General features: G+C 48.7%; 1 protein-coding gene across 5 annotated transcripts in view; it reads left to right on the forward strand.

Moving 5' to 3' along the window:
- ATP2B2 (ATPase plasma membrane Ca2+ transporting 2) overlaps nucleotides 1–25,360 on the forward strand; it is a 371,353-nt gene that overhangs the window by 323,421 nt on the left and 22,572 nt on the right. For all 5 annotated transcript variants that reach the window (XM_079795180.1, XM_079795184.1, XM_079795181.1 and 2 more), the window contains 4 exons: nucleotides 13,867–14,108; nucleotides 15,015–15,249; nucleotides 23,768–23,947; nucleotides 24,144–24,231. In XM_079795180.1, the coding sequence (XP_079651306.1) occupies nucleotides 13,867–14,108; nucleotides 15,015–15,249; nucleotides 23,768–23,947; nucleotides 24,144–24,231 (745 nt within the window). The remainder of the gene's footprint in view (nucleotides 1–13,866; nucleotides 14,109–15,014; nucleotides 15,250–23,767; nucleotides 23,948–24,143; nucleotides 24,232–25,360) is intronic.

Here is a 25,360-nt window from a genome sequence, read left to right on the forward strand (position 1 = left end):
TAGGTATCCCATTCTGTTTGTTTAATTTGGGAGCCTTCACTTCAAAGTGCACTTCTTAAATGATCTTATCTCATTGGAACATTCCCCCTAATGGCCATTATAATACCTCTGAGGGCTCACAGCAGTGTGGTATGACCCCAGCCATAAATGGAGTACAGCCCACATTTCTGTCTGGCTGTATTTGGGGCCTCAAACCTGACAGTTACCAAGCCAAGCTCTCAGAACACAAAATAAGCTTAGTAAGATTTTGCCATTTCTGTAGATATTTATAACTTCTGGGACCATAGTTCTTAATTATAAAATAAGTAGGTGTGCTGAAAGGTGCTACACTTAAATCTTTAGATTTTAAGGATTTCATCTCTTTTCAGCAGAGCTTTCGGGTCTCTCAAAGCCAAAATAATACCTAAAAGGGACATGTGGCTGGGTTGGGGATTGTGCTATGTTTTGCAGTGACCTTGTTACACAGAAATTTTCTTAAGGTTGGCAGGCTGACCTAGGGTCAATCTAACCAGATCTGTGACCAATTTATCCTAACATGGGAATCTTTGCATTAGGTGGTGAGTGTTCTAATAGCTCCTTTTACTTGTTTATTTTTAATTTTTTTCAATTACAGTTTACATTCAATATTATTTTGTATTAGTTTCAGATGTACAGCATAGTGGCTAGACAATCATATACTTTACAAAGAGTTGTCCCCTGACATTTCTAATAGCTCTTAAATGCCCAACCAATTCCCACCGATTTTTGTGGTTTCCAAGATTCCCATTAGCAACAATCTTTATCTACTGGACCCAGTCCAGCTCAAGTCAGGCACAGTCCAATCCCAGACCCAGTCCAGTTTTTTTAAGTTGGACCCAGTCCAACTTCAGGCAGAACCACCAAGAGTTTCCTACATGGAATCTGGGAGTTGGGGAAAGGATCGAACCAGCAGACCTCAACAAATGGGGACTGGGGGCTCCACATAAATGGGCAACTGGGAACTGCCCCTACAGTTCCCACGTGGGTCTTGGGACAGACTCAAGGGCTGGGGTTTCTAATCAAATAGGGAACTGTGGAATGCCATTTAGATCAGTAGCACAATGCAAAGAAATCGGAGCTCAGAAACAAACGGTATTTGCCCACAGCCCTCAGAAATGGCAAGAAAGACAATGAACTCAAAGGCTTCATGGGGGTACCACACTTATATTTCTCATTGTCCCAGGATGCCTTCAGAAGTTTGCTTTGGATATCATTGATGCTACCAAATTTGTTACATAACAAAAATTCAACTGAGTAAAATTTAAATATCTTAATTGGCTTTATTGAGTGATTCATGAGTCAGCATCCCATTTAGCAAGTAGAAGCTATACAAAATGGAAAGCTTTTACAGGCTGGAGAGGAAAAGGGTGGATTGTTTCAGGCTTAGGTAACCTACCTATGGGGGACAGAAGGGGACAGTCAGGTGAATTCCCTCACTAGTGCTGACCAGGAAATTCCAGATAGACTGGTTAATATGAAGTGCCTGGGAGAAGCTGAAACTGCAATTAGGCTAGGTATTATGTCTCAGTTTAGTGATGTGGGCTTAGCACAAGTGACTCCATTTTGGGCCCATTGTCTTAATCCTGGGCTTGTTCACATTGTCACTATGCTACATTCTATTGACTAACGCAAGTAAAGAGATCTGCCCAGATTCAAAGAGTAGGGAAACAGACTCCATTTCTTAATGGAAGAAAATGCAAATTCACGTTGCAAAGGGCATGGATTCAAAGAAGAGACTAATTATGGCCGTTTTCACAATCTACCACTAATGACACTGTTGTTGTTAGTAACAGTAGGGTATTCCTAGCTTTGATAAGAAAAACTCTCATGTTCCTGCCTCAGCTAAGCTGCCATGACTCATCATGCTGTAATCCCTACTTGGTTTAGAAGCATAGGTTGCCTTTTTTGTAACTCACCAGCATTTGAGCATTTGGAGGAAGAGAAACAGAATTGTCGATCCAGCGGTCAGCTGGCGCCCCAGAAATGTGGGGCATTTCTGCATGTGAGCGTCTGGGTGAGCGGGTGAGCTTTTGCTAACCCTCCAACTGTGCCCTAGCTCTGCCCTCTCCATTCTGCCCCTGAGCCCTCTCGAACCTTCATGATCATGTTGGGCTGTGGGAGCTGGGAGAACAAGAGTCAGCAGCAAGGGCCGAGGGCTGGTGCGGGGAGGAAGAGAAGGAGCTCTTGCCTCCATATACTGGGGCTGCAAGAACTGCACCCAGAGCTGCAGGCTGAGGTGGGCAGACGTGACAAAGGGAGAAAAGTAGGTTGAGAGGACGCATGCAGACAGTGAGAGAATCCAGGTGATGCCAGAAATGATGACATTTTTTGTCTTGCCCCTGCACCCCCACCCCCAGGCCCAATTTGGAATTCAAGGGGGATGGGCAGTGCTTTATTCCATTCTCCAGGCCTTTCTAAAATAACGGAGGTCCTGTTAATGGTCTTATCCTTCAGAAAGGGGAACAGGGTGAGTCCCAGAGCAGGCTTCGGGTGAAGGGGCGGCCACTTGGATTGAGATATATGTTATGCAATTACAGTAAAAGGGAGTTGTGGGACCCACCTAGAGGGATACAGCAACATCACTGCAGTGATAAATCTCAATTAGGCAGCGTTTCTTAGCCCTGGAGGCAAGCTAAAATCTCATTCCCAGATGTAGGTTGACAGAGGCTGTGACCAGGTAGCTGAAAGGACAGGGGTCAGTCAGTCTCTGCAGAGAAGGTGTAACTACTGAGACAGGAGAGAGGTTAGGGACCTTGGAACTAGAAAACTTGGTTTATAGTCAGGCCAAGTCACTTCTTAGGCACCAGTGTCCCCTTCTGTGCCTGGAGCACTGGCATCCTAGGACCCCCGTGCCTCTCTCTGGGTGTTTCCTAAAGGAACCCTAGCCATATGGTTCTCCTTGCTGGGGCTGATGGCCTTCAATGTGAAAGGGATAGCAGAGCCCCCTGGTGTTAAAGCTCATCTTCTGGTCCAGGCCAGTTTGGCTAGGTGGCTAGAGCATCAGTCCTCAGACTGAAGGACCCCAGATTCGATTCCAGTACCTCGGTTGCAGTCTCCATCCCTGGTCCTGATCAGGGCATGTGTGGAGGCAACCAATCTCTATCTCTTCCTCTCCCTTCCACTCTCTCTCTAAAAATCAATGGAAAAATATCCTGGGGTGAGGATTCTCACACACATACACACACACACACACACACACACACACACACACACACACACACATGCTCATCTTCTGGAGCCAGATGGCCTGGGTTCAAATTCCTCACTAACTGTGTGAATGTAAACAAATTATTTAACCTCTCTATGCCTCCATTTCCTGGGGAAATTATAAGATTATTGTGAGGATGAAGTGAGTTTTAAATGGAATATGCTTAGCACAGTGCCAGGCACATAATCAGCATGTGGTACAATCAGTGTTATCTTTATTCAGCAATAAAATATCCAGTAAATAAATAGACAGCAGAGATATCAGGGCTACAGAGGGAAAAGGTCCTGCTCAAAGTCACACACCCAGTTAGTGGCAAAGCCAACTTACAGGTACCCTAAACACAGCTGTTGAGTAGGGTGTCTTGGTCTTATGAAGGAAGCCCTAGAGTCCAGAGGATCAGATTCACAGCCAGAGGTTGACAGCCATTTGGGGCAAAGGGACCCTTGGGGACTGCCCTTCTAGGCCCAAAGGAAGCCTGAGCAGAGGCAGAGGCTGCTCAGTCCAGGGAAGAAATCCAGCCTCTGCCAAACCAGGCTGGGAAGTCTGGACTACAGGACATCCTAAACCGTGCAGGAGGAGACAGGGCAGGAAGGACCTGCAGTGTCTTCCCTGATCTTTGATTGGTAAACAAGCCTGGCCTGGGGAAATAAGACCCTGAGTAGGGCTGTCTTTCCCCCTCCATGAAGACACCGATTCTCCTGTGTCTTGCTCTCTGATGGAGGTGGTGGGCCCTTTGAGAGTGAGAGACACAGCTGAGTCATCTCTATGGCCCCTGGCTTAGGCTCTTAGGAAGTACTGGTTGGGTAGGTGAGGTAAGCGAATTGATTGGTGAGTAAATGTGTGTGTGTGTGTGTGTGAGAGAGAGAGAGAGAGAGAGAGAGAGAGAGAGAGAGGTCAATGATGGAGGATGGATGGATAGATGGATGGGAAGGGTAGATGTGGGTGGGTGGGTGGAATGGAAGGGTGAATGAATGGATGAGTGGATGGGTGGGTAGATGGATGAATATGTACGTGATGGATGGATGAATATGAACTAATAAGAAGCTCAGGGCATGACTGATATTTCTTCCTCTACTTTCCTGTTCTTGCGGTAGAAAATGGTAGGAGTTGGGCTTAGTCCCAGTCCCATGGTCAACACTAGTGCTTTCTCGGCACCTCCAGCTTATTGAGTTGATTTCTTCTGCAACTGCCTGAGCTCTCTAGTCTGCATTGATGCAGAGATCTCCCAATTAGCTAGTGTCTTTTATTCTTAAAAAGAAAAAAAAAAGCACAGTAGACGAGTATTTGCAAGGATAGGTTGTGTGCGTGTCATCTACATGGATTCATAGACCTTGTAGACCGCCTGGTCCAGCCCCCGCACTTTACTCTGAGGCCCAGGAATGGAAGGACTTTTGCCAAGCCACCCAAAGGCTAGTGGAGTTAGAACCCATATGTCCAGGAAGTGATGGTTAAGAGCTTTGGCTCTAAAGTCCATTAGACCAGGATTTAAACTCCAGGCTCCAGCAATCACTGAGTGTGACCTTGGCAAGTTACTTAAACTCTTCAAGCCTCTGTTTTCCAGTCTGTAAGGTAATATAAATAATCACTAACATCCACTTAGCCAGGCTCAATGCTGTGTGCTTACACCATATTGCCGTGTACCACAACCCCATGAGGTAGGTGACATCACATGTTTAATCCATAGTTATGCACACTGAAGCTGGGAGGAGTTATAAGATGTGCCCAGCATCCCAGAGCAGATAAGAGGCTGAGCCAGGACTAGAACTCAGATCTATGAGATCCAGAACCAGTGCACCCCACCGCTCCCTGCCCAACTCACCTGGCTGCACCTTGGCTTTAAGGCAGTTCCAGGGCCGCTGTGAAGAAGAGATGAGAAATATGTGTGGAGCTCCCAGCACTTGGTCCACACCAATTATTACTCTTATTGCCTCTGTGATTCTTTCTGAGCCTTACCTTCTGTAGTTTGCTTTGCCAGCCACTGTCTTGCTTTACCCTCCACACTCCTTCCAGGTAATCAGGCAAATATGAGCATTCCCGTCTTGCAGCTTAAAAAACTGAGATGCACAAACATCAAGTAACCTAACCACAAGTGGCAGAGTTGGGCCCAGAGAATTCTGGAGGAGTTTACCAAGTGGGCAAAGGGGCATAGCCCTGTAAAGGCCCAGAGACCTGAAGATGTATGGCTTATTTGGAAAATGTGGGGGCCTGCGGCCAGGGCATGTCTCTCTCTAGGCTGGAATAATGAGAGGTGAGGCTGGAAGGGCTGAGGGTGGGGGGGGCGGCGGGGGGAGCAGCAGATAAGCCCTTGGTAAGTGTTCAGAACCACTCCAGACATGGGTGGAGGGTGGTAGGAAGGCCAGGGCTGTTGGTAGGGAGCCCAGGAGGACGCTCCAGAGGGCCAGCCTCAACCCCATCCCTTCTGAGGATGGCAGCAGCTTTTTTCTTTCCGCTCTTATTTCTAACCGTTAGGAACTAAACTTGCCCTCGGAGAAAAGCTGCATGAGTCATCTTCTAGGCAGAAATTGCTTCCCTGTCTCAGAAATCCTGGCACCCGCTCCGATTTCCTTTGCCATCTCCGACTCTTTGAACATCAAGACTTCTACCAGCTGCTTCTCTTCGCCCTGCTGCTTCTGAGAGCACAGCTGAGCGTTAGAGGGAGATAGCTCCTTCCTCAGACTTCCAAGGCACAGGTGCTTTCTTAGAAAACAGTCTCCTTTTCTGCCCGCATTTATTCTGCGAACTGAGACCACCTAAGTGACCTTTAATTTCATATTTTATGAGTCCTCTTTCAAAGTAGGTTGACACTACTGTTAACATTTGAATTATTAAACTGAGGATGGGTGCTTGTGAAGCAAGTTTTGGGAAAGTTATGGCATATTTCTGAAAACATAAACTACTCAGAGAAAGGCAAACCTCCCTGGAACGCTTGGGGTGTTCTGAGGGAAGGAGCAGGAAGCACTTTCCTGGCAGGATAGTTTTCCTGAATAAATAAGCCACCTTCACCCAGTTAGAAACCCAGGTCCTCGGCATCCTCATCCCTAAACTGAGGTGGCTATCGAGCCCAGAGAGCCCCAATTACCCCCCAGAAGGTGAGAACACAGTTAAGGGGAGGAGGTAGTGACTCTTGGAAACAGAGAGACAACTCTTGAACCATATCTCCTGGCTCAACTGAATATTTGAATGAGCCTCAAAGTCCCCCAGTCAAGCCACACTCTGAGACTGGCTCTGGCCAAGTGAGGGGTGCCAGAGGCATGGCAGACTCTGGAAATGACTTTGCAGGGCATTAAGATGGCAAGGTGGGGTAGGGAGTGGAGGTCTGGTATACGAAATGGCAGGGCCTCTGCATTGAGTTCAGCAACTGTTTGGGGCTGTATGTGGATTTTTTGGTTTTGGTTTTGGTTTTGGTTTGATGGTTGTTTTGTTTTGCAAACACCATCTCTGGGAGAAGAGTTTAAAGCAAATAACCCCAGACAGGGAATTCCAATTTTTAACAGAGCTGTTAATCCCTACATCTTATCCCTCAACCTACACACACACACATACACACAACACAACACACACACAAATACATCCATATGCACATACCACACACTATGCATATAAACACAACACTTACATATACCACACATAGATCACACCACACACATACACCAATGTTCACATACCTATACACAGTATACTACACATGTACACATGCCACACATATCATATACATACACAATGCACCATATACATGCCACACACACATATGCACAATGCATTGGTGAGCTTGAGAGGATCCCAAAGACTTTGCTTTCCCCAGGGTTTTAGCCTGTCCCATCTATCACCCTGGACGCCGCACCCACCTTCTGCCTTCCCAGCCTCGGGGAAGCCCCTGTGGCTCGCTGGCTCAGTCCTGCCGCCTCATGCTCCTCAGGGGGCCTGGCTCCTGAGAAGCTCCTGAGGAGGTAGGCCTTTATAGAGGCAACAATTCTGACAAAATTCCATCCCATCCGGCCTCCCAATGGGCAGCAGCCCACACGCAAACACAAAAGTATCCATTTAATCATTGGTTACCACACAGTGGAAGGCAGAAAGAAGCAAGACAGGCACACACAGACACCCCATTCTCCAACCAGTTACCTAGTCCATGAGCAATCGCAAATGCTAGTGCAGAGAGGCAGGGCTGCTGGGAGAGCACCTGGGGGCAAATCCCACCTTGGCTGCTTACTGGCTGGGTGGCCTCACCTCTCTGGGCCTCCATGTGGACAACTATAAAGTGGGAATAAGAGCAGCCTGCCTCCCACAACCAGATGATACACGTGAGGAGCTTAATAAAGTGGTGAGCAGGGTCGGTATTCAAAAAATGGTCACTGCTGCTGCTGTGGAGGCTGGCTGGGCCACCCGGCACCGGGAGCCAGTGGCTATCTTCGAGGGGTGAGGAGGCAAGGCCACCAGGCACAGCCAGTGAGCAGAGAGGTGGTTTCCAATGGACTCAGAAGCAACATCATGTTGCAGTTGCTGCCATTTATCATGCTCCTATTGTTGGGTTGTTGGGGGGGATTTTTTAAATTGTGGTAAAATACACTTAACATAAAATAGTATCATCTTAATTGTTTTTAAGAGTATAGTTCAGTGGTATTAAGTAGATTCACGTTGTAACCATCACCACCATCCATCCCCGAACTTTTCATCTCCCAAACTGAAGCTCTGCCCATCAAACACTAACTCCCTATTTCTCCCTCCCCGCAGCCCCTGGCAACCACCATTCTATTTCTATTTCTATGGATTCGACTATTCTAGGTACCATATAAGTGGGACTATACAGTATCTTTCCTGTGTGACTGGCTTATGTTTTCACTTATCATAATGTCCTCAGGTTTATCCATGTGGTAGCCTGTGTCAGAACTCCCTTTTTAAGGCTGAATAATATTGCCTTGTATGTGTAAACCAAATTTTCTTTATCCACTTATCTGTCAACAGACACTTAGGTTGTTTCCACCTTTTGGCTATTGTGAATAATGCTGCTATGAACATGTGTGTACAAATATCTCTTCAAGTCCCTGCCTTCAATTCTCCTGGGTATATACCCAGGCGTAGAACTGCTGGATCTTATGGTAATTCCACATTTAATTTTTTAAGGAACCACCATACTGCTTTTCAAAGCAGCTGCACCATTTTCATTCCCACCCACAGCGTACAGGGCTGCAGTTTCTCCATATTCTTATCAACACTTGTTTTCTGTTTCATTTTTTTGTAATAGCTACCCTAATGGGTGTGAGGTGGAACAGGCCAGCTACATTTTTTAATCTCACTTTTGCAGCTGTTATTTATAACTTGTAGCTCTTCAAGTCATCATTTCTTGATCTTGGATGTATTTACTCCCAAGTATCCCAAAACAGGAACATGAATTGTCCTCTCAAAGTTACAGCTGTGGCTGCACCAAACACTCCTAAAGGGCTCAGTGCCCACACAGGGAAGCCTGCACAGGAAGTCAGGAGGCTTGGGGAAAGGCCCAGGCCTATCGTCAGCAGACCTGTGACCATGAGAAAGTCACTTCCCTGCTGGGCCTGCTTCCTGTCCATCAAGACAGAGTAATACCCACACCTAACTCCCAACAGAATTGGAGCCCTGCGGGTAAAAAGGCAACTGGAAAGTCGACAGCAATAGCAAAACCGCTGGGCTTGTCAAGATTAAAAAAGCCAAAAGAGAAAATGGTGGGCCCTTGATTCTTGGTAATGCATGTAGGCAATTTCAGAGCTCAAGTTCAAGGAAACAAATTGAATTCTGTTGAATTATGGGGGAGGCAACTCTGCCATTTGCAGCCATGGATTGTTTGAAATCCTTTTAGAGGAAAATTAAAATATTTCACAGAGGGTAATAAAATGCCGGGTGTTTTGCAGGCATAATTGCTCAGTTCTCTTGGGCAAATAAGTAATTAGGCATTTTTATTTAAATCCTCTGTGTCGTCATTTTCTTTTATTAGTGGAGGGGGAAAGAAACTATTGTGGAAAATACATAAAATTCTGGAAATCACCAGAAGGTTAATTATAAAATTGTTTTAAAAATAAAATAAGAAGTAAATAAATATATAAATTTTAAAAGCACAGCATAGCAGCATTCTGCAGACACAAAGGAGAGGGCTGAGCATTTGTTTTCCCGAACGTCAGAAATGGAACGCTGTACCAAAGATTCCTTTGCTTTCACAGCGAATCCCACCAAAGAGCTTGGCAGAGGGCACCCATCCAAGGAGATGGAGCCAGCATGGCATGGGAGCAGGAAGGGTGTCCTGAGCCTCGCTTCCACGCGCCCGGCCCTGCCTTGCCCTACCGTCCCTCACCCTGATCCGCTTGATGGGAAGGGTTGCAAAAGGGCTGATTTTTCTCTCAGCTAGAGATCCTCTGCTCCAGTCTCTCCATTTGCAGATGAGAAACTGAGGGTGAGGGGTTGGAGTCCAAGGCTCAGTCCTCCTTATGAATCCTGGGTCTCAGGATGGTCAAGTTATCAATGCCCATGACCCCACAGGTCTCAGGTCAGCTCCCCAGCCTAAGCCCTAAGTGTAGAAGTGGGGGGAGGCAAGAGACATGTCCAATTGCTGTCTATAATCCACATAGCTGGTCCATGTTAGCATCTTCTAGAGTCTACCTTCCAGTCTAGGCTGCTCTTTTGAGCAATAAGAGGAAGGCTGAGGGTGAGGATGCAGAGGGTTCATGTGCAAGGCCAGTCTGAGACCCTTGAAAAGCCACTAATGGTACGGGGGCGGGGGGTGACTCGGACATATTCATAGGTAGTTATTCCTCTTCAAATTCTCTCTAAGGTTTGGGTTTAACTGTGGTGGCTTTCTGAGTAGGTACATGTTAATTTTGTACAAGTACTATGAGTGGTTGTATGCACATGTGTGTGAGTTTGTGGGGGAAGTGAGTTTACCTGCAAATAAGAACTTTCCATAGCCTTCTGCTAATCCCACAATTGCCCAAAGAGGTGCCTTGTTCTAACCTGTTAACCTATACCTCCCCCACCAGAGTGGTCTGCATTGAGCCATCCAGCAAACAATTAGCAAGTGCCTACAGTATACTGAGCTCTGTGCCGGCCCTAGGAACCCACAGGGAAAAGAATACAACAACTCCTTCATTCAGGGCCATTTTCAAAGAGAGAGAGATTTCAGCTGGCCCTTAAAGGGCAAGGAGGAGTTTGCCTGGCGGGGAAGGGAAGGAACAGCAGAGGCTCAGGTATAGAGGCAGGAAGCAGCCCCGGTTCAAAGAGCCACTGAAAAAGTGAGAGGGGCTGGGGGATGTGGTCAGTGGTTCACTGATAGTCTTGGGTCAGGGGCTGTGGTGTTCATGCAGCCCAGCACCTGGGCTGGAGGCCCAGCCCTTCGCCGGTGCCAAATGCTGGGGAAAAGGAAAAAGGAGGGAGCAGGAGAATGGAGAAGTGAATTGTGGCTTATCACAGAATTGAATTCATAGAGCAGTTAAAAGTAGCACAATAAACACAGATGACTCTCAAAAATGTAATGGTACATGAGTAAAGCAAGAAGCTTTCAACATGCAAAATAGCACTACACATACACACACACATACATACATACATTAGGTTAAACTACATGAAATTGTCAATGTTTGACCATTTTGACCTACAAAAATAGCATTTCATTTGGTTTGCACCCAGTGGACAGCTTCAAGCCACACCAGATTACAACTCTCCCACCTCCATGTGTGACACATTCAAGGGGTGGACTCAGCAGGCACCAAAACCCTACTGAAGCAAGTCTTGCTCCGTAGGGTTGATTCCTGCACAGCAGCTCCTCCACTGTAGTCACAGCTGGTCCTCACATCCAATCAGCCTGGTGGTCAATCCCTCCCAGTGGCATGCCAACAGCAATCAAGGCTCAACTATAGCAGGACAGTATATACAGCCCACACAGGAGTGCACCTGGAGTACCCAACTTGGATGACTGGGGAGGCTGCACCACCAGTCCTACAGGATACTGCTAACTAAGACCACTGTACCAAGCCCAGGAGACAGCAGCAGTTCTGCCTGATACCTAGAAAAAAAACACAGAGAGGCAGCCAAAATGAGGAGATAAAGAAATAGGTCCCAAATGAAATAAGAGGAGGAATATCCAGAAAAAAAAGAATGAAGTGAAATGGAAGCAAGCAAACTACCAGATATAGAGTCCAAAACAATAGTTTTAAGGATGCTCAAGGAACTTACTGAGAATGTCAACAGCATAAAAAAAGGACATGGAAACCATACAAAAGAACCCATCAGAAATGAAAAATACACTAACTAAAATGAAGAATCAATTACAGGGAATCAACAGTAGAGTAGATGAAGCAGAGAATCAAGTCAGTGATTTGGGATATAAGGAAACAGAAAACACCTAATCCAAACAGCAAAAAGAAAAAACAATTCAAAAAATGAGCATAGCAGAAGGAACCTCTGGGACAACTTCAAGTGTACCAACATTCACATCATGGAGTGCCAGAAGAAGAAGTGAGAGAGCAAGAAATTGAAAACCTATTTGAAAAAATAATGACAGAAAACTTCCCTAACCTAGTGAAAGAACTAGACACAAATCCAGGAAGTGCAGAGAGTCCAAAATAAGATGAACCCAAAGAAGCCCACACCATAAACATCATAATTAAAATGCCAAAGTTAAAGACAAAGAGAGAATCTTAAAGGCAGCAAGAGAAAATGAGTTAGTTACCTATAAGAGAGCTTCTATAAGACCATTAGCTGATTTCTCAACAGAAACTTTCGAGGTCAGAAAGGATTGGTACAAAATATTCAAAGAAATGAAAAGCAAGGATCTACAACCAAGATTACTCTACCCAGCTAAGCTATAATTTAGAATCAAAGACAGAAAAAGAGCTTCCCAGAAAAGAAAAAGCTAAAGGAGTTCATCACCACCAAACCAGTATTACAAGAACTGTTAAAGGGTCTTCTTTAAGAAAAATAAAAAAAAATTAAAAAATATAGATAATAAATGGCCTTGTGACAGCATGGATGAACCTAGAGGCCATTATGCTAAGTGAAATAAGTCAGTCAGAGAAAGACAAATACCATATTATTTCACTTATATGTGGAGACTAAAGAACAATATAAACAAACAAACGAAACAGACTTACAGATGCAGAGAACAGACTGCTGGTTGGCAGACAGGAGGGAGGTTGGGGGGTCTGGGTGGAAAAGGTGAAGGAATTGACAAGTACAGATAGTTATAAAATAGTCATGGGGATGGAAAGTACAGCATAGGGAATATAGTCAATAATATAGTGATAACTATGTATGGTGCCAACTGGGTACTGGAAATATCAGAGAGAACAATATGATTGTCTAACCACTATGCTGTACACCTGAAACTAATACAAATAATATTGAATGTAAACTGTAATTGAAAAAAAAATTTAAGAATTTATAAATTTCCTATGTGATTCTGGGTGCAAATAACCCCAGTCGGGGAATTCCAATTTTTAACAGAGTATCAGTTATTTGTATAGACCCAGCCTGCAACTAAGCCAGGCTAGGTCTATACAAATGCCAGCCTGGCTTAGCTGCATCAGAACAAAAGAGAGCTACTGGATGTTCCCAGGGAGCAGGGAGGTAGGTAGTGACATTGCTACTGAATGTGAGACAGGCAGGGTAGAGACAGGATGAAACCTGTATGGTCAAGTCCCATGACTGCTCTATACTGGTCAGGATTAATACCTATTGGAAAATGTTGTGAGCTGAATAGTGTCTCCCTAAATTCATATGTTGAAGTTCTGACTCCTAGTACCTCAAAATGTGACTGTATTTGGAAATAGGTCTTAAAGAGGTGCTAAGGGTGAGCCCTCATCCAATATGACTGGTGTCCTTATAAGAAGAGGAGATTAGGACATGGATGTGTATAGAGGGAAGAGCATGTGAAGACATGGGAGAAGATAGCCATCTACTAGGATAAGCCAAGGAGAGAGGCCTCAGGGACAAACAGTCCTGCTGACACATTGTTCTCAGACTTCTGCCTCCAGAACTGTGGGAAAGTAAACTTCTGTTGTTTAAGAAAAAAAATGACATACAAGGTAATGATTAATGCTAAATTTAAGAGAAGGTTCTTTCTGAAACAAGGAATGGATTATACAGATGGAAAAAGATATATGGGGGGGATGCAATTTTACCTGTCTTGTTTTCCTTCTTAAAAAAGAAAAATCTCACCCTAGCTGGTTTGGCTCAGTGGATAGAGCGTTGGCCTGTGGACTGAAGGGTCCAGGGTTCGATTCCGGTCAAGGGCATATGCCCGGTTGCGGGCTCGATCCCCAGTAGGGGATGTGCAGGAGGCAGCCAATCAATGATTCTCTCTCATCATTGATGTTTCTATCTCTCCCTCTTCCTTCCTCTCTCTCTAAAAATCAATAAAAATATTTTTTTTTAAAGAAAAATCTGAAGAAAAGAAGGCTTAATGCTAAGGTTCTTTTCTATCACTTTTGTATGTTTGAAATAGCTTGTAATTTTTTTAAAAAGTTGATCTTGCATAACTCCTTGCATTCGGAGCCAGGGTTGTGTCTGAGACGCAGAGGGCTGAGGGTGCAGGGGAAGGCAAAGGGCTCCCAGAGCCTGGCCCCCACCCCTCAGACCACAGAGGCAACCGCCTGTGAAACCCCCCACCTCTGTCTTCACAGCCCCCAGAGAAGGAGGGCGCACTGCCTCGGCAGGTGGGCAACAAGACCGAGTGCGGCCTGCTGGGCTTCGTGCTGGACCTGAAGCAGGACTACGATGCCGTGCGCAGCCAGATGCCAGAGGAGAAGCTGTACAAAGTGTACACGTTCAACTCTGTGCGCAAGTCCATGAGCACAGTCATCAAGCTGCCGGACGAGAGCTTCCGCATGTACAGCAAGGGCGCGTCTGAGATCGTGCTCAAGAAGTAAGTGGCACAACGAGCGGGCAGTGGCGCGGAGAGCCAGGGGCCATGGGTGTCACAGCTCCAGCTGTCCAGCCAGGGGAGCCATCTGGCACCCAGAGGCTCAGAGAGGGCCCTGCCCACCTCCAGGTCCTTTGCCCAGTGCTTTTTCCACTGTTTCCTCTTTAAAATTTCTATCGAGAGTCCTCTTCCTCCTCCTCCTCCTCTTCCTCTTCCTCCTCCTCCTCTCTGGATGGTAGTGATTTCACTGTCAGCCAGTCTCCTCTGACTCCAGGTACCAGAACTAAGCCTAGAGAACTAGGCAAGTTATTCCCTGACTCTGGGCCTCATTTTCCCCACTTGTACCTTGGAGGGATTGGTCTAGCCTAGTGTTTCTGAACCCTGGCTACACCCTAGAATCGCCCAGGGAGCTTTTAAGAAACCATTGATTCCTGGAATTACCCCAGACAAACTGAACTGAAACCTCTGGAGTAAGGCTCACACATGGGTATTTATGTATTGTGTTCCCCATGCCATTCTAATGTGCAAGCAGGGTCAAGAACCACTGGCCTAAGTTTTATACCCTTTAAAAGCCGTTTTAGCTGTGGAACTATTTTTTCAGATGAATCTTGTGAATATAAAACAGATAAAAGTAAATCTTCTCTTGCTGAGTGCACTGGGGCAGATATTACAAGAAGGCTGCCTGATTTCTTTTTGGCGGTTCCTATTCCATCCCTGCCTGGGGCCCCTAGGGCCTGGACCAGTCCTGGAGCCTTATGGGAGATGGGCTGGACAGGCATTGGAAGACCCACCACAGCCAGCTGGGCATCACTGGGGAGAAGGAGGTGAACTTGAGCCAGTCAGAGGAAAGATCCCTGGGCCCTTGGCTGGACCTTACCATCTCCATCCCACCCTCCCCCCGCCCCACAGGTGCTGCAAAATCCTCAACGGATCAGGTGAGCCCCGGGTCTTCCGGCCCCGTGACCGGGATGAGATGGTGAAGAAGGTGATCGAGCCTATGGCCTGTGATGGGCTCCGCACCATCTGTGTGGCCTACCGCGACTTCCCCAGCAGCCCCGAGCCTGACTGGGATAATGAGAATGACATCCTGAACGACCTCACTTGCATCTGTGTGGTGGGCATTGAGGACCCCGTGCGACCTGAGGTAGGCCCCCCACCAGCAGATCAGGGAAAAGGGTTGAGGCTGGGAGTCCAGCTGGCTGGGTGACCTGGCATAAGTCACCTCACCTCTCTGAGCCTCAGTTACCCTGTGACACACCTAGGGTCTTCTTACGTTCTCTTAAACATTCAGACTCATCAGACCAGCATAGGCTGAACTTGGCACTGATCTGCTCAGGCTATAAGGTGGAATCCACACCATGCCAGCAATCCTGGAGCCATCCACCCAGCCATTGGAGACCTTCCACTGGCCCCCCAAGGGACAGGCGTGAGCGCTGCCCTGTTTTAGAAGCCTCCTGCTCCACAGGAGCCAGGACCTCCTGTAACAAATTCATAGGCCTAGATTCCTAGGTCCCTGAAAAGGAGATGGCCAGTCACAAAGGCCACCAGACTCAGGACAACCCCAAGTGTGGTATTCCCGGCAGCATTTAGAGTTCTCTCCCTCCAGATCCAGTTTACCAATTAGTTCACACTTGCCGGCTTGCCTAGGGTCACAGCCGACAGTTTACCTTGATCAGGTTTCCAGAGGAACAGAGCTAGAAAGTCAGTAATGCTGACCGAAGGTCAGATTCTCAAGCTGAAGGGTAGGGGAATGATGACAGCACAGCCTTCCCCAGGAGGATGGAGGGAGTTGATGTACCAAGTTCATCTACGGTAATGAGGTGCTCAGCTCACAGTAGGTCTTCAGTCTCCTTTAGCTGAATCTGAGCCAAGAATTCAGGGCTGAGGATTTGCAGGGCTGGGAAGGATGGGACGTGGGTGGTTAGTCAGGCTGCCCAGGCCAGCGAGAGGCTATGGGGAGAGGAGAGAGGCTGTGGACAGGCAGAGGAGTCACTTCCCTGAGGGGCCCAGAGGGCAGAGCCTAGGACACCAGGCAAGGAGGGAGGGGCCAGCCTCCCCTTCCTCCCAGGACTAACACAGCCTCGGGTCTAGACCAGATGTCCTGGCCAGGCCTCAGCTGGGTCCGATTGGCCACCGCTGTAGGATTGGTGACAGGGCTCCAGGGGCCACCCTCCTCCACGAGTGGCAACTTCCGTCTTCCCCACTTGCCCTGACTCTATTTTCTGGGGCCTCTGGGCATTCCCTGCTTCTCTTAGAGCCTCTGTTTTCCCTTCTTTCAAGTGAAAGGGGTAGACAAGGAGTAGACAAGATGCTCACCAAGTTTCCAGCCCCTATGTTGATTCCAAAGACCAAAAGAAACAAGCAGGTCACAGACATGGACTTTCACGTTTAGGCAGCAGGGAGAGGGATCAAGAGTGTGAGCTCAGGCAGCAGACAGCCCTGGGATCCTGAGTCCTAGCATTACTGGCTGTGGTGACCTGGGACCAGTTACATAACCTTTCTGAGCCTCTATTTCACGCGTGCACGCGCGCGCGCACACACACACACACACACACACACACAGGGATACTGAAATCACCAGATCATGTACACACAAGCAGTAGGAAGGGTGGCACAAGACAGGTGGTCCATAAATGTGGATCCCCTCCCCTCCTGCCCCTCTGCAGTAGATTCATAATTCTGGTTCTAATGACACATAACAGCCCCTAATACAGAGCCTCGCTTGCAAAAGATGCTCGATAAGTGTTTGTGAAAGGAATGAATGAGAATGGATAGGACTTGAACCCCAATCTTCTAACACTGTGCCTGGTGTTCATCTTACACACACACACACACACACACTCACATACACACAACACGCCTCCTCACTCCCACCCAGAGCCTAAAACTGCAAAGGCACCTAGTGCCCTGGTGCTTACACCAGAGCCCATATGCGTCTTCCTGCAGACTGCATCTCTCCCTGGACAGACAGGCCGTTTTTCAGCCCCGCTATGGGACGCCTGCTCATTACCAGCTGCTAATGGGTTCAGGCTTCACCGTGATGTGTTATCTCCTCACAAGCCACGGAGACTTGTCCCTGCACAGCGCATGAGGCTGGCCTGCAGCTCCCCTGTCCTTCCCATCCCCAGGATCCCCCTCCAGCCCCACATGCCCAGAGCTCCTGGCTCAGCACCCTGCCTCAAAACACCCCTGAGGTGGGTGCAAAGTAGCCATGAGTACAATGATAAGAAATGTGTTTTATGTCATGACTCAGTAAACACACATGCTTAACCGAAATAAGAATCTCACAACGTAATGTGATGCACTTAAGTATTTCTTATTCTCTTGTATTTCTTTCTTTCTTTTTTAAATTCTGGTCACCACCCATTAAACTGACTTCACATTCCACTAAAGAGGCGGGCGGGGGAAGGGAGGGTGACTCAAGGTTTGCACTACTGATCTAGTCTAAACACTTCCCCACACCCCCAATTTGCAGATAAAAACACTGAGGCCCAAACAGGAAGAGTGACATTCCCAAAGTCTCATTGTAAGTGGCCAAGTGAATTCGGATTAGAACAGGTTTTCTGTCTTCCTGACCCATGACCTCCTCCTGGGTGCCATAAAAAAAGAAAAAGGCGCCCTAACCAGTTTGGCTCAGTGGATGGAGCTTCGGCCTGCGAACTGAAGGGTCCCAGGTTCGATTCTGGTCAAGGCCATGTACCTTGGTTGTGGGCACATCCCCAGTAGAGGGTGTGCAGGAGGCAGCTGATCGATGTTTCTAACTCTCTATCCCTCTCCCTTCCTCTCTGTAAAAAATCAATAAAATATATTTTTGAAAAGAAAAGAAAAGGCAAGCAGCTCTAAGTCAGGAAGGTGAGGAGAGGAGAGAGGATTCCTGAAAAGGGCTGAACTGGGTCCCTGGCATTTTCTGTTGACAGTATGATCATCCAGAGACGTGGCTTCAGGCTCAGACTGTGGGAGGGTTTGCTGTCCCACCCAGCAGGACTTGGGTGCACTTCCATCCTGGAGGCCTCTACAGTAAAGAAAGTGGGCCTGGGTCCAAGCCCCAACCCTGCTACTGATAAGCCACTTCCCCTCTCTGTGCCTCAGTCTCCTCATCTGTAAAATGGGAGGTTGGCCCAGGTGCCCCTCAGGTCACTTCCAAGCTCTGACATTCTGAGCCAGCTGACTGGAAGGCTTACCTTCACCCCTTTCTTCCCTCCCTTCAGTCAGCACATCCCTGTTGGTGATCTCTCTCACCTTGGCTCACCCCCAGGATGTAGATTTAAAAGTTGTAAATTGTGTTAGAGAGCAGCACCTTACTGAAGTGACAATAGCAGTCAAGGGACCTGGGTTCTAATTCTGTGCCTGCCACTCCTTCACAGAAGAAGCTCCGTGCGTCTTTTCCCCGGGCCTTAGTTTCCCCATCTAAACAATGAGAAAGTTGGACGTTCACAGCAGGAGTTAATGGTGATACTACTCGAAGGTATAAAGCTCTTACATGCTGATTCAGCATCTCGCAGAGAGGCGCAGCCTGAGGAAACTGGCAGGTGTAGTTTTTTTATTCTTTTTCAGGCTAAGTAATTTATGCACGTGGAGCCAAATTCAAACAGTTCAGTGGTTCAGTGGCACAGGCAGGGTGAAGTAGCCCCCCTGCTACCCCCAATTCTCCAGGTCCCGCCTCAGCGACAGCGCCCTCATCAGTGTCATGGATGGCCTTGGGGAAATTCTATGCCTGCAGTGGGTGTGTTTGTGTCAAGTTCTCCTGGACAGCCTTGAGGCCAGCCAGTGTGGAAACCTCAGCCTGGACCACCTCTAGGGCCCTATAAGCACGTTCAGACCCGGCTTGCAGCTGCCACAGGAAAACAAACTCTGGCTCCTTGGTTTCCCCATCTGTCAAGGGGGAGAACCTCCGATTGCCTTCCTCCTGCAAGAAGGCAAGGACAGAACAGATAAAAACAGGCTTGCCAAACACTCCACCATAGGACGCGACCGCAGGTCCATTTTCTGAGGCTGATGGAGGCCAGTGTGGAGAAAGCCATCAGGAGAGTGCCCGTCTGGGATTGGCTGGGTTATCCGGGGGTGTGGGAGCCCTTGGAGTCACAGACAACCGGCTGTCACCAGAAACAGCAGATGTTTAAAGCCTTTATTTAATGAAAACAGGAAGCGCCCATTTCCTGGCTGTTCTTCCTCGGTGAGAAATATTTAGGATAATTTTAGCAAAAGAAGGAATCTTTTTTAAGTTTTATAGCTATTTTATCTATGTAGAAAGCATATTTCAGGCAGATTGATGTCCCTGGGGCTTGAGTTTTAATCATCTCCAAATCCTCCATGCCCAGAACCATTAAATGTTCAATAGCTGTTTGCCAAATAAGTGAATGAGTGAGCAATAGGAGGAAGTACTGAGAGAGCTGAAGGAAGTGTGCCCTTGGGTTGGAGAAAGCAAGGATGGCGTATGAGTAGAGAGCATTTCCCATGAAAGATGGGCCATCCAGGCAGAGGGCGCAGCACAGGCAAAGGCAAGGAGGTGGGAAGGGTTGCTAAGTGTTGGAAACTAGTGAATACCCCAATCGGGTTTATAAGAAACAAAGGCTAGAAATGGATCTTGGAGCTGATTTGTGAAGGGTTTGCAAATCCCCATCCAAATGCATTCATCTGGCCATGTATAAAATCACATGTCCCAGCTCAGACTTCAAGGGACTTAAGCACAGAGCTGGCTCACAATGCCCCGCGTTTACAGAGCACCTTCTCTGTGCCAGGCCCTCTGGAGGGTTCCGAGCAATGGGCAGCACCCACCCTCCAGAGCCCAAAGCCTAAGGAAATGTCTGGTGAAGGGGAAGTGTAGACGCCCAGCACACAAAAGCATGAAGCAGGCCCAGCTGATGCACAACCAAGGCGTCCAGTTAGGAGGGCCACTGCCCAGGAAGGAAGTGGAGTATCTCAGGTGGCCAGGGGGCTCCTCAGGTGTTTCCAGGTCTGTCTCAAACACCCCCACATTTGAGGCAGGTCACAAGCCCCTAATGGGGTGCCCATCCATACCACTACCTAACACCGGCTCCTCCTCATGCCCAGATGCCCACTGTACCCCACCCGCACTGCATCTGCACCCACACCCCCTCGCACCCCTCCCCGCCCCCAGCAGAACAACGTAAGCAAGGAAGACTGGGGTGTGGATGCAGATGCGTTCTCGTCACCAGCATCTGCAGGCCCTGTGCTTGGTGCTGTTCGGCCCTTGTCACAGAACTCTGCAGCCTCGCTGAAGGGTGGAGACTGTCATCCCCATTTCACAGAAGAGGAAACCAAGGCTGAGGTGGGCACCCAGGGCAAAGCCCTAAGCCCTCCCTCTATCCTGAAGCAGGGAAGCTTCCACTGCACAGAGAAAAGTGTGGGGCCATAATAATTAGCCTCCTCCTTTTTCTCCCCAGCGGACCTATTTAGGGGAGACCCAGAGAATGGGGTTCCAGGTAGGCAGTTTAGCTCCCTGAGGCAGTCTTGAAAGCAGAAGTCTTTCTAAAACATGGCACCAATAACCTTCCCAGTTCAGAATTTGCCGTGGCTCCCAGGCCCGAAGGAGCAAGACTCTGGTTCGAGCACCTTTGGACCTCAGGCCCCTCTCCAGCCTCATGGCCCTCCCTCAGCCTCAGCCCCCCCAGGCCACCCGCAGCAGTTCATCTGCAGCACCCTTCCACACTCCCTGCCTGTGCACCTCATGGGATAATCTTCTGCAGCCAGGACCACGGCCAAGGCAGTGTGCCAGGCACTGGAGCCTCGGTTAGTGTTGGCTGAGCAGAAGCAGCTCTCTTCCAGGAAGCTCTCCCAGATTTCTTTTCCCCACCCACCTCATTCTAAAGTAACAGCATCCTCCTCTGTGCTCCCAGAGCCCTTGATGCAGATCTTTACCAAAGACCCTGCCTCCATGCAAGAGTACAGGACAATTATGTGAAAAATGTGGAAGGACACGATAGACTTGTTCCGCTGTGCAGCAATCAGCCGGGGCAGCAGTGAGCACCCTGTCATCAGAGGCGTGCAAGCAGAGGCTGGCCGGCCATCTGTCGGGAACCCCGGGGGGAGATCTAGGCAATGAATATAGGTCAGAGTCACAACCTATAGCTCCTTCCAACTCCAAGACCTCAAGTTTCTTTGAAACAAATATAACCTAAATTATTTCTTTTAGGGCAGGAGCCACATAAGGTACGCGTTCCCAAAAGAACAGTGGCTCCTCCCTATCCTCTGGGACAGGAGACAGCGGGGTCTGCAGCCCCAGCTACAGCCATTGTGAGGACACGATACATTATGTAAACAGGATGTGGACGTTCCATATCCCCAGTCCCTCCGGCTCCATAAAAAGAGGTCACATTTGCTTATGTGAGCAGCCACTGTGGCACAAGGCAGAGAACTTGCTCATGTGACCCCCATCCCTGAATAGGCCCCAGAAGGCTCCTCCTTGACCCTGGAAATACAGCTCGAAGAGGCCATGGTCAGCTCACCTGTGCTAGTACCTCAATGACGGGGAGATCACTACCTGCCACCACAGAGCAGGTCTCTTAGGGAACTCGTAGCTGGAGAGGCCTCCTTATCAGGACCTGATCTGCCTCTCATGCCATTTGTTCCTCGCTCCACCACAAGGTGGTCATTCTTAGGAGCCTGGATTTTCTCTACCAGGGGCAGGATGCAGCCCCTGAAGGAGGTGACACAGGCTGAGCTTCAGCAGGTCACACTCCTGGTGGTCAGAGAGGGAAAAGAAGGAAGAGGGACAAGGCCAGAGGCAGGGAGGCTGAGGAGGGGCTGGGCAGTGACCCTGACCTGAGATGATGGTGTAGAAAGGTGTGGACAGAGGCTGGATATTTTCAAGGTCGACCCTTGTTATTAAAATCCTGGGGGCAGAAAGGGACCAGCAGGCAGGAGCCATCAACAGTCAGGTTTTTGTACCAACATTCTAACTCTTTGTGTTTGCTAAGGCTGCTGTAACAAACTGGGCAGCTCAGACAACAGAACTGTGCTGTCTCACAGTTCTGGAGGGTAGAAGTCCGAGATCAAGGTGTGGGCAGGGCAGTTCCTTCTGAGGCTGTGAGGGGCCAGTCCCAGGACCCTCCCCGGCTTCGGTGCTCGGCTGGCAATCTCTAGCACTCCTTGCCATGGAGCAGCATCACCCTGACATCTGCCTTCTTCCTGTGTGTGAGTCGTGTCCAAATGTCCCCTCTTTATGAGGCCACCAGTCACATTGGGTGAGGGCCCACGCTAATGACCTCGTCTTTTTTATATATTTTTTTTTATTGATTTCAGAGAGGAAGGGAGAGGGAGAGAGTGATAGAAACATCAATGATGAGAGAGAATCATTGATCAGCTGCCTCCTGCATGGCCCACACTGGGGATCGAGCCTGCAACCCGGTCATGTGCCCTGACTGGGAATCGAACTGGGACCTCCTGGTTCATAGGTCGACGCTCAACCAGAGCCACCGGGCCCTAATGACTGGCCGGGCCCTAATGACTTCATCTTAACCTGATTGCCTCTATAAAGACCCTTCCTCCAAATAAGGTCACATTCTGAGGTCCTGAGGGTGAGGATTTCAATGTATCTTGGGCTGGGGTGGGGGGGCGCACATTTCAGCCCCAAACAGTCTTCAAACTCTCTCAACAGTGACTTGGCAGATTCAGCTCCCTGAGACACCCCAGGGTGGAAGTGAGCTCCCAGGCACTGAGATGTGCAGGAGTGGGATGTGGGACTCAGCCCCTCCAGTCCAGAGGTGCTACAGTGCTTAGTACGTAGGGTTTTCTGCTCTTGACATGTCCTTTCCTGCTCAAAAAAAAAACACGTTTTGCACCAAATATCGCCTTATTATTTTATTATCTGTCACTATCCATGGGTAAGAGTTTTGTCCGGTTGATCTGTGTTGTCTAGAAAGTTGATCTGTGTTCTGGCAGCTTCAGGCTGGTTTTTGCAACCTAACTGCTGGCCACATCCACAGTTCTGCATAAGGTTGGGGACTGGGTGAGGGGATAGGGTGAGGCCTTGCTGGCCTCGGACTGGCTAGCTCTGCCTGGCCTGATTGGCCCCAATATTACAGAGAGGGCAGGAGGCAGTTGTTACTCTCACAGGGAAATGTCATATTTTATATGAAACATAATCATTTGCATTTATTCTAAGCTAGTGTCACATTCTGTAAATAAAATGTCCCCAAATGCAATCCTCCCCCCCCCAAAAAAAAAAACAAAAAACCTAAAAATACACAAACATATTTATCATTGACTTTGCAGGACATGTGCATGTGGATAAAGCAGAGACAAGATCCTGTGCAGTAGAAGAGTGTTCTATACTCTCATGGGGCCAGGTCTGAGGGAGTGTTTATTGGGAGCTTTCTCAAAGTCCTTGCCTAGGTCTGGATAACATTGTTTTTATCCTGCGGTGGGCTATCACGGTTGATAGGTAGCAGCTGCCTGGCACTCTGCAGAGAAGATTTCTGAGGCCACATCAGGGTTTAATCAGAGGGTGCTGCAATTGATTAATAATGCCTTCCATGGGAGAAGCAGGGGTGGAGATGGTCCATGTGCCATCAGTAGCTCCTGGTCATCTAGGCCCCTTACAGTGGCGCTGCCTGTGAGCGGGGCTCACTCTGAATCCATGAAGGCAGGGAGGGCCTGACCAAGGTGATGCCCACCCCCATGGCTCCTGCCCTCCCACTCAGGTCCCAGAAGCCATCAGAAAGTGCCAGCGGGCAGGCATCACAGTCCGCATGGTCACCGGCGACAATATCAACACAGCCCGGGCTATCGCAATCAAGTGTGGCATCATCCATCCTGGGGAGGACTTCCTGTGCATTGAGGGCAAGGAGTTCAACCAGAGGATCCGCAATGAGAAGGGGGAGGTATGTGGCCCGGTGCAAAGGGCACTCAGAGGTGTGAGCTTGGACGGGGGGCTGGGAGGCATGGGTGCTGCATGATTGTCCAGAAGCCAGCGAATGTGCCAAGAGCCCAGTGATTCTAGGCGCCTCCCTCCTTTCTCCGGCCCTCAGTTTCTCTCCCCAACCCCACCAATCCGCCCCCTCCTGCATCCCTCTCCAGATTGAGCAAGAGCGAATCGACAAGATCTGGCCAAAGCTGCGGGTGCTGGCTCGCTCCTCCCCCACAGACAAGCACACCCTGGTCAAAGGTAAGACTTGGGCAGGCATAGGCAATTCTGAGACCCAGGTGCCAGGCCCCTACAGTCTCCTCCCTGGCACCTACAGCTTCTTCCCAGGACAAAAGGGCTTTTGCCTGGGGCTCCCCACATGTGGGACACCCTGATCTCGCCCTCTTTGCAGCCCTGGAGGCCTCCTAAGGGCCATAATGAGATGAGGAGGCTGTGAATCTTCTGTCTGGGCTTCAGTTCCTAAAAGAAGCAGTGAGATTGCCTGTCTAGAGCCAAAACTCATGGCCTGAGGACTGAATGGGGCCCACAGATGTATTTCACTTGGGTGGTACAACACCTCTTTTATGGTGAATTTGAATGACTTTATAGAGATCCTGCTCTCTCATGTTTGATGCCGTCTTCAATACTCATTATTTTCTGACTCTCAGCACACTTCATTTATTTATGCTCTGTCTGGCCCCAGAGCTTGGGAGTTTGAGACCTTTAATCTGCTTGGTCTCTGAGACCTTGAGGATGGCCTAGGAAGAGCAATCTGACGGTTGAGGCCAACAACCAGCATCCTTCTCCTTCCCTGTCTCCCTCCAGAGAGAGAATGTGTCCTTGCTGAGTCCACTCAGGTGGCCAGATGATGAGTACTTTCAGGGTCACACAGCCCTGGGTACAGGTCCTGGCACTGCCACTGACTTGCTCTGTGGCCTTGGGCAAGTTCCTCCCACTCTAGCACTCAATTTCTATCCCCATTTCTTATTCAGCCACTCATTCATTCATTCACTCACTCATTGTCTTGATAAATGCTTATTGAGGATCTACTACATGCTGGGCCCTGCTCTTGGTAGTCATAGCCTTTCCCTCTTGGAATCATGGTCCAGGTTCCATCCAGCAGATATTAAATAGCTGGTTTCCCCACATAGAAATAAAGGCTTCACTGGGGGAAGAGAAGGGTGATCTGAGACCCTCTGCTGGTGTCAGATCACAGGCCATGGAAGGTGGTTTGGGGGGCCAGGAGCAAGTGCCTGTGTTTCAGGCAGGGCAGGGAACTGCATTATGAAAACCCAGAGGCAAAGACTTCCAAGCACCTTCTGGTGTGGAAAGACATTCAATTGGCTGGGCTGGGACCTCGAGGAGAGAGGGAGATCAGAGGAGGAGACCA

This window comes from Cnephaeus nilssonii, assembly GCF_951640355.1.
Source record: "Cnephaeus nilssonii genome assembly, chromosome: 17".
Lineage (NCBI taxonomy): Eukaryota > Metazoa > Chordata > Mammalia > Chiroptera > Vespertilionidae > Cnephaeus > Cnephaeus nilssonii.